The 9,822-nt window shown below is 51.9% G+C and overlaps 2 protein-coding genes across 2 annotated transcripts, besides 1 other annotated feature; both read left to right on the forward strand.

Annotated features, from left to right (window-relative positions):
- Positions 1–649: 649 nt before the first annotated feature.
- Positions 650–1,861, forward strand: CYME_CMN338C (NADPH:protochlorophyllide oxidoreductase, chloroplast precursor; the record flags this gene model as incomplete). Its single annotated transcript, XM_005537382.1, has 1 exon — positions 650–1,861. One exon carries the CDS (start codon positions 650–652, stop codon positions 1,859–1,861), a length of 1,212 nt encoding a protein of 403 aa, XP_005537439.1.
- A 578-nt stretch (positions 1,862–2,439) lies between these two features.
- Positions 2,440–4,318: a sequence feature (pseudo-gene of trefoil factor).
- CYME_CMN340C (similar to hedgehog protein) lies at positions 4,309–6,498 on the forward strand (the record flags this gene model as incomplete). The annotated part of the gene is made up of 1 exon (XM_005537383.1): positions 4,309–6,498. One exon carries the CDS (start codon positions 4,309–4,311, stop codon positions 6,496–6,498), a length of 2,190 nt encoding a protein of 729 aa, XP_005537440.1.
- Positions 6,499–9,822: the final 3,324 nt, after the last annotated feature.

Here is a 9,822-nt window from a genome sequence, read left to right on the forward strand (position 1 = left end):
CTTAATCGCGACGGTGGGTGCATACGACTGGCACTCGACGCACGAGAGAACGTATGAAACGGCCAGTGCATTCGAGAACTGGTAAAAGCGATGGAACGTACAGATATTGCTCAGCATGATGGACGCTTTCCCGAAAGGCAATATCGATCCGGCAAGCTGGGATACATGGTCAGTGGAAATGTTCTGTCGAACTAAAGAAAGCATATCGCGGGAGGGAATTCCTTAATGGCTCTGGTGTTCGAAGCATCGCCTTGGCAGTGCGTATGCGCTGATATCATCCTGCCGGAGGGAATTCCCTTATACTTCCGCTGGGCCGAGCCCTTGCGTTCAGCGGCGAAGTTTATCCACGATCGTCGTGATCTCCGAGCGGAACGTTGCGCAGCGCTTAGCGCGAAGTACTTGCGAGGTTACTGGTCGGAAAACTGGGAGCTTTACCTAGTTTCTGAAAAGGACATAGACCACTTGTGCTAGTTCCACTCAAAGCTTGAAATTCTACAGGAGGCTTAGGTAAGAATCTGTGCAATTGACGGACGATCACTCGTGCAGCTACACAACAGAGGTTTTTGACTGGATACGCACGCTTACGCGAACCTTCCTAGGTGGTGACGCACTCGGCAGCTTTGCACCGGAGAAAACCTAATCCAAGAAAATGCAAGCCCTTTTCGTTTCTGTCCCGTTGTACCAGGAAAGATACATTGTTCGCGCGCGCGCTGCAACTCGAGCACCGTTCCCGCTGCGTACGCCTCGTAACGGGTGCTTCGCAGCTGGACATTGTCACCACTGCCAGCATCCGCTTCCTTTGGTGGTGCAGCGTTTGCCTGTAGCGCGCCGGCACCACGCGCTGCATCTTCGTATGGGCCCGAAACAGTCGCAGATCGCTGTGATCACTGGCGCGTCCTCTGGGGTCGGTCTGTATGCAGCTCGCGCTCTGGTCAACAAGGGCAACTGGCACATCGTCATGGCATGTCGTGACATTGATCGGGCGGAGCGCGCAGCAGACAGCGTGAACCTCCCAAAGGACGCCTATACAGTGCTGCATTGTGATCTGGCTGATTTCGCCTCTGTACTAAAGTTTGTGAGAGAGCTGTCAAGTGTGGCGCGCGTCGATCACCTGGATGCCCTGATCTGCAATGCCGCAATCTGGCATCCGCGGGACAAGAAACCGCGTTTCACGGTGGACGGCATCGAGGAAACCATGCAGGTATGCCATCTGAGCCATTTGCTTCTATGTCGGGAGCTGTTGCCGAAGCTGAAAATATCGCGCGGGCGCATTGTGTTTCTGACGACTCAGACACACTCGCCGAATTCGTTGCCGGGAAAGATCCCCCCGCAGGCTCGTCTCGGTGATTTGTCTGGTCTAGCCGCGGGGCTTGGTCCGCAGACGACGGGCATGGTGGACAGTGGCCCGTTTGAGCCCACAAAAGCCTACAAAGACGCCAAAGCCGCGAACGTGTTGACAATGAAGGCGCTCAGTGATCGATACGGCCGCGACGGGGTGACCTCTGTGGCAATCTTCCCGGGATGTGTCGCCGACAGCAACCTCTTCCGCGAAAAGCGTGGCTGGTTCCGGCACGTATTCTTCCCGATTCTTCAGAAGTATATCACTCGGCAATACGTTCCGAATGATGAGGCCGGCCGCCGCGTAGCCGAAGTGGCGACCCAGGGACAGTTCTCTGACTCGGGCTCGTATTATCAGTGGCGTGGCAAATATACTGAAGGTCGAGAGAAGACGAAACCGCAGGTTATTGAACCAACTTACGAAATCGACAAGGCAGATCAGCTTTACGAACTGAGTCTTGATCTGATCGACCAGGCGTTACGGAGGCGAGGCCTCAAGTCGACTATCTTGGCCCCTGTCTAAGGTTTGTTAGTGATGAAAATGAGATGCGGCTTCGGAGCGCAGACCGCTGCTTCAAGAACAGATGTAAGAGCAACAGCGTAACGATGAGACGACACCCCACTGTCACAATCGGATAGCGGACGGATGGGTGGGCACTCCTCCTGATGTGGAGAACCAAAATTGCTTCGCAAGTCATAAAGCGTACTGCAGTAGTGATTAATATAGCTATAGCTATGACCTACTTCGCATCGAATGCGCCAGAGACTGCCAACTGCGGTCGTTCAAGAGGGCAGAGCGCGTTTATTTGGGTAATTTTGTGCGGTGAAGAATACGGCAATAGAAGCGCACTTGCAGACTTTTGAACGCTCTGTGGGTATTCGATATCAAACTGGGTCAACGGGCATGGATTAATGGAAGCTCGGTAGTGAATACTCTAGCAGTATATGGGGCATTGAGCGAGTCAGGCCCGAATAGTGTACCAAGTACTCGCTATGGATCAGCTTTCTGGGACACTAGTAGGACTGATCCGATCGTATTTGTTGGAAATGGATACATAAACACGAGCGGCAGTGACTTTCTCAATGATGTCTTTGCATTAAAGAAAACATTCCCTACTCCAACACCGAAACCTACGCGGACACCCACCCCATTGCTCCAATGAGCTCTGCGGATCTCCAGGACAGTGCATCAACCAGGACGCATGCGAGCAAGTCGGGTGCTGCTTTAACTCCCAGACAAACGCGTGCATCCTGAAGAGCGTCTCAGCGGCGTGCAGCGCTGTTGAAGTGACGCAACGCGTCCCCTGCGGCTGGAACTATATCTACCCCGACGAGTGCACTGCGATACCGGGATGCTGCTGGCAGCCAACGGCAAACGGCATCCTGGCACCCTGGTGCTACTACGACATCAACCATGCACCGCAGGCTTCCGTAGCGCTGCAGGAGATGCAGGCACCGGTTCCCGTCTGCGCATCACCGGGAGCGCAGCGCCAGCCATGCGGCGACGTGGGTATCAACCAGTTTACCTACTATGCCCAGGGCTCCTGCTACGACTCGCAGGCGCAGAACCAGTGGGTGCAGAACGGCAAGCAGCAGAGCGACTTTGCGTCGAACCCGTACTGCTTCCAGCCTGAGAAGACGTGCGCGGTGGGCGAGTTTGAGCGCCAGCCGTGAAATAACGTGGTGAATCAGAACCAGCAGCGGAGCAACAATAACATCAACAGTAGCCAGTTTGTGCGTCTGCTGAACACGGTCCTTTACGGAGAGCAGCACGGGACGCAGCGCACGAGCTACGCGTCGCAGCAGTGTCTGGAGGCTGGTTGCTGCCTGGGGATCGGCAACGAGTGCTTCCAGCCGGTTACTGAGTATGTTTGCCAGACCTATGGGTATGCGTCGAACTCGCTGAGCGGCACGACCGGCAAAGTGTCGAACTCGACGTATATTCCATGCGGCTCCGAGTGCTGCAACGCCGAGACGCAGAACTGCACGTAAAACCCGTTCAGTAACAACAATAACCAGCAACTGCAGCAACAGCAGGTGCTGTTGCCGTCATTCTGTGTGTGCAAGGACCCTACAGTTCAGTCCGGGACGTACCTGATCGCTTCGGATAACCTTGTGCACAAGGTGCGTTGCTGCCGCTCTGGCGAGGAGTGCATCAACAACAAGTGTATGATGATTAGTCCTACGCCGTCTCCGAGTGCCGTTATTGCGACTGCAACTGCGTCTGCAAGTGCGTTGGTATTGGTGTCGACCTCGACGCGTGCCTCAGCAAGTACTTCAGTATGAACCACTGCGTAGACGGCAGCTATCTGTACGGCCCCGCGCGCGCGAACCCAGAACTAAATATATGTTTCAGTTATTGATATACTCATTCCATGAGGAACGTGGGTGTACAATATAGTTCGCACGTGCATGCAAGCAACCTTTCAGTCCGGGTTGGGGGCCCATAATTTAATGTTGAGGGTATCTGGACACCAAACATACCCCTAGACGGGATGTCAACAAATATGCAGATGGCCTGCAGAAAGAGGGAGTTTTTCGTACTGCGTCATAGCGGGTCGGGTCCGAATGTGCGACGGGCATGCCATTAGCCTTTTTGGATGTTTGGACTCTGCATGGGTATCTGAAATACGACTGCGGCGTAGACTGCTACTTTGTATTGCCATTACGAGAGCGCCTTCATGAAACTCGGTAGAAGACGCTGCAAAATATCTTTGTCCGTTTATTATAGAAATGTCCTGTTGTGGGAGCGCCGTGCGCAGATCTGCGTCATTCAGACGGCGGTGCTTGACCCGCTCCCGTACTGCTTACCTCAGAATACTTCGTGGAGGCTCGTAGGGGTACGGACGGAGACAACAGTGACAACAGTACCAGCAGCTGGAGGCTCCCCTATCCCAATAGATAGTAAGCAACTTGTTTCTCTGGGAGGCGTTTACTTTTCACTGGTGCAGAACCCCTTTCTTATCCTATATGCGAAAAAGGTATTTTTCTATTGTGAGACTCCTGGTTATAGTATTGGTTGTGTCGGGAACACACACAGTTCGTGGAGTTTTGTCCGCAGAGAATACTGTATTATGGACCTGGATCGGTGGTAGTAGCTCTAACGGCAGTTCAGGTAGCTACGGTGTTCAGGGTGTGCCGAACACCAGCAACGTGCCTCCGGCGCGGTTCGGTGCGGCCTTCTGGAACGGCGCTGACGGGGTGCTCTGGTTGTTTGGAGGTGGCAGCGACTTGAGAGACGTCTTCGGTGATCTCTGGAACTACAATCTAAGCACGTTCTCTTGGACCTGGGTTGGAGGCTCTTCATCCCTCAACTCTGGAGGGGTATACGGCTCCCTCGGAGTTCCCAACAAGAGCAACTATCCGCCTTCGAGGACGGAATCCGCTGCTTGGAGTGACAGCAACGGAAACCTTTGGTTATATGGAGGCTGGAATTTGAACTTGGGCTATAGTGATATGTGGATGTATAATGTATCGTCGGGCGAATGGACATGGGTGCAGGGATCCAACGAGACCAATGTTCCCCCGACATATGGTCCTCTTGGGAAGTCGTCTTCAAGCAACACGCCTGGCGGTCGTTACCAACCCGCGACCTGGGTTGGCCTAGATGGCCAGTTTTATCTCTTTGGTGGATTTTATCCTTTTGGTCATTTTTACGGTGACCTGTGGCAGTACAACACAGTGACCAACGAATGGAGCTGGATAGGTGGCACTCAACAGCAGACTCCCTCTGGAAGCTATGGTACGTTTCGCCAGGCATCGCCGAACAATTATCCCGCTGGACGTGCCGGAGCCACATCGTGGCGAGACCTTGATGGGAACTTTTGGCTCTTTGGAGGTTTCGGACAGATTGTCGGATCTAGCAATCTTCTCAATGATTTATGGCTGTACAATGTCAGCTCCAAAGAATGGACTTGGATGTCTGGAAATGACAGTGTTGGTTCGAATGGGTCGGTATACGGCGAGAAAGGAGTGCCGTCATCGAGCAACACTCCGGGGTACAGATCCGGTTCCTCTGGATTTGTAGACTCGTCAAACACTCTGTATCTCTTCGGTGGTAGTTCACCCGGTGTCTGCAACGACCTGTGGACGTTCAATATTACGAGTCTTGAATGGACTTGGGTAGACGGTGACGATACAACGAATGGAGCCTATAGCTACGGCGAGGTTAACAAGACAAGCAATACAACGCTTCCACCTCCGCGATACGGTGCAGTTCTTTGGAATACCGATCAAAACGACCCGGTCCTATTCGGAGGCCAAGGCAGCTCCGGTAGCTATAACGACCTCTTCACATTATACATCGCAACATCGACGCCTATGCCGACCGCAACACCGACTCCGACGGCATCACCGACGCCCTCCGTTACTGCATCACCGTCGGCAACAACGAATGTGACGCAGACCGCTGTAGGCGAAGGTTCTGCGGTCTGCTTCCCCGCGGATGCCTCGGTGCTGATCGATGGTCTGGGCAACAGTCTGCTTATAAGCGAGCTTCGATCAGGTATGGCCGTGATCGGCGTCAATGGGCGTGGGCAACTGGTCGAAGACAGTGTACTAGGATGGTTGCATAACGAGCCCGGCGCTACTGCAGAGATTCTTGCGATCAAGACGCTTTCCGGAAAGCAGCTGCGTCTGACGAGACAGCATCTGGTATATCGAGTGATCGAACACTCTAGAGACTTTGATAGTATGACGACCGCTTTCTCGTGTATTTCACAGAAGCAGCAGCAGCAGCATCAGAAGCACGTAGGTCAGAGCCTTGAGCTGGGTACCTCCGCCGTTGTGGCAGTTTTCGCGGAAGATATCCGCGTTGGCGACGCTCTGCTGGACGTTGCTGCGCAGCTGCCGGACCCCGTTGTGGCAATCGAGACTTTAGTAACGCACAATGGTCTCTATGCGCCGTTGACTCGCTCAGGGCGCCTTGCGGTCGACGGTGTTCTCGTGAGCTGCTACGGGACGTACGCATCGCATGCCGTGGCACATGCAGTGTTGTGGCCTGCGCGGGTCGATGCTCTGCGCAAGGTATGGGGATCAGGGCTCGGCACAGAGGGTATTGTGGGTATCATGCCGTATGCAGAAAGGCTCTATCACATTTGGACGAGTGCAGCACGTGTTTTAACGGAGGCTCGCGTAAGTGTTGTAGTTGCAGCCTGCTGAGCTGGCAATCTGCCCTGCAGGACAGGGGCGAACAGTACCGATGGTACCACTCTAGGTGCTGCTTTTTCTGCCATAGGATAGTGTTTGAGCAATGATGGTAAAACGCGCTCTATCGCGAAAAAGCATCCCGCAGCATATTGCCAGGCATTTTTGATATGTGATGGTACCAGATCCACTTATATAAACGAGCGGAGTTGCAAAGAAGTATTCGTGTGTGTGTGTAATCGAGGCACGCCGCGAAATACAGTTTTATGTACCAAGATGTACTGTAGCGCTAATACTTGCGGAGAGCAATAGCAGCAGCTGCCGGTTACATGAGACTGAGTGAGCAGAGGTTTGCATGCATCTATGCTTCGAAATAGTATTGTGGCTGGGTAGTTGTGGAACGCTCCGCTCGGACATATATTCAGATATGAAAATTGGCTCTTAGCACTGGGGCGTGGTTCTTGGAACGGTGCAGTGAGAGCGATAAGGATTTCACAGTTGGGAAGATACGAGAAAAATCTATGAAAATTTTTTCAAGAAAGAAGAGCTGTATTGAATGCAATATGATCAAGATTCGCGACTGAATGTGGAGAAATAGAATTGGTTATAGTCGTACAATTCTACAGCTCCTGCAGTGGAAAGCATGAAAACGGAAAGTTATAAGGCCAAGGAGTAAATATCTCACGGTTATTCCGTTGATGCACTGCAGATGAGAAGGACTACCAGGAAAAATATCGGCAGTGAAATGAACCTGGCTGTCAGTAGACTTCACTAGAAAGAACGTAACCACAGCCTGATCCCCATAGTTATAAGGCAGAGTGTACTGTGCCAGAGGCTCTGCACACTGCTCCAAACTTTGTGTAAGAAGATGTTTATATTTATGTTCTGGTGCCCTGGAGGGTGCACAGTATGTATATACTTCATAATTAATGTAAAGCAAGTTCCCGTGCTGATGAGCTCAGTCGTGCCAGTCCTGCTGATCGCACAAGGCAGCCTACTGGTAGCAACAAACCGGTGCTTATGGAACGATCGACCTGATTGGGCCTGTCGCCACGACTCCGACCGACGAGGCGTACCGCAGAGCGAATCCTGCATACAGTGGAGCTAGTCAGAAAGTCCATGATGTAAGTCTAGATGAAGCTCAAGTGGGCGCGCGACATTCAACTGGTACCTTGGAGTTTGCTACAGTCTCGTCCTGACAAGCTCCGAGTCTGCCGCGGTACACGCGTTTGGAGTTGTTCGAGTTCTGGCTCTAGTGCGTTTATCGGCAAAAACCGCTACATGTCCGGAGTGAGCTACAGGTGAAGCCAGTCTGTGCTTTGTGGATACGGTGCAGCCAGCATGTGCCAGGAGCTGCATCCGGTAAACTCTGGGTCATAAGGAATGAAGGCGAGACGCCAAGCAGCAAGCTTTGAAAAATAAACAAGAAGCAAGGACGCTAAGGTCAGAGTTTGGGTGCTCGCGATCTTTGCCTCCAACCAAGCATCCCTGAAGCAGCCGCAAGCAGACCTGTATGGGCGAAAAGCTCATTGTCATATCGGGGCCAGCTGCTCTTCGATGCCGAGGCGGCGCGGTGGCTGATTCCGCCTTCCAGGAACGGTAGCGCGGAACATTGCTATTGCTACTCTAGAGATGTGTAGGGGCAATAACTAGATAGATTAGTGAACAGTGGTGCGTGAATTCAGTGTACGCGTACAAGAAAGAGCATAGGGAACAATGTTGTGCGTGAATCCAACGAATCAGAATACAGACCAGAAAAAGAGGCCTCGATCATGGTCTGTTTCTAGTGCACATGTAGTTCCCTGCATGCTGCCCTGCGACAATGTGTTCATTCCTGTAAACAATCTATATTGATGGTAAACAATGTTGGATCTCAGCTTGTATGAAAATATGCCTGGTACCGCAAGCACTGCCAAAGCGATAGACTGAGGTGCATTGCTAGACCGTATTGATGGGCATGGGGGAGGGTAATCAGCTGTACTGGATCTTCTCAACTTCACTGAAAACGGTATCCGAGTCGGAATGCTGAATACGGGTCGGCAGCAGAAAAACAGTTATAACGTACGCTTAGCGCCTGTGGATGCTTATGGTAAGGACGCGAAGCTAGACGTACATTCAAATCCTGAATAGACCCAACAAATTATATCCATGTACTTTGTCTGAACAACCACGGCACGCGCATCGATACGTAGGGTCGCATTCCCGTATACGGCGATTCCTCCGGAGGCCTGCCCTGTCGACGTGCGACGCGCAGCTGCTGTTCGCAGTGGCGCCTATTCCGGTGTGCTGCGTGCTGCATAGCGACCGCGCAAAGTGATTACGAGCGCCTCCTACACAATGATCGGTAGGCCGAAAAGGAGATTGGAGCTCCTAATAGAAGTAACGTGCCCACCGCTACTGTATTGCTGCCTGAGACCCAAGGGCCGGGTCGTCTTTTTTTTCCAACATTGCTCTCGGATCATCCATGAATCGGATCCACACGCAGGCAACAACAGGTCCCGGACCTACAAGCTGTCGACGAAGAAACCGCACCAGAGTCGCCTGGAAGCTAGCCACTAGCAAATTTGAGCTTAGTTACGGCTAGTGCTAGGAACGCTGACAGGGAAGAGATAGAGTTGCAACTGAGAAGATGTTCCAAAAAAGATATGTAGCTTTGTGCTTGCAGCTGAGTAGGGTGACTTACAGCAAGTTCATAACAATGAAAGAAATACGAACAATGATGACTACTGTGGATATTCGGAAAGCTCTGAAACGCGGTGGATATGAATGTATGGACGAAGGGCTTGCAAACAACCATCAAAATCGTGTGAAGAAAAACGATGAGGATAGCAGAGTTACTAAGCGGAGCAAACAACGCACACAGCCATTGGGCTGGTCTGAAGTCGCAGATAATTGAAAGCTCAACAATACCAAGCCATGTGCAGATAAAAGGCCATTCATTAGGTACGATGGGAACACAATTCGACAAGAATATAAGCAGAAATATATCGAAAATAACATGAAAAGAGCACTTTCTTTGTTCAGTTAAGATATTTGTGTAACAATGGAGACAACCTAGCACCGAAAAAGCAGCATTTAAGTACTGTGAGATGTTGAGAGAAGAAAACGGAGACAAAAAATGTTGAAGAACGACACACACGAAACCAACACAAGCGAGCGCGCGATTCAGACCACGCGCGAAGGCCGGGGCCCAAAACATAGGAAACGACGAGGCGGTCAAGCTAAAATGCATCGATACTACTGCGCGTACTGGAGTATCCAGGTGGCCACACACAGTCCAATGATGGAAAAGATTCCCCTCGGATCAATCGCTAGAGACATTAATACTGGAATGGGGGG

This window comes from Cyanidioschyzon merolae, chromosome 14 (genome assembly GCF_000091205.1).
Source record: "Cyanidioschyzon merolae strain 10D DNA, chromosome 14, complete genome".
In the NCBI taxonomy this organism is placed as follows: domain Eukaryota; phylum Rhodophyta; class Bangiophyceae; order Cyanidiales; family Cyanidiaceae; genus Cyanidioschyzon; species Cyanidioschyzon merolae.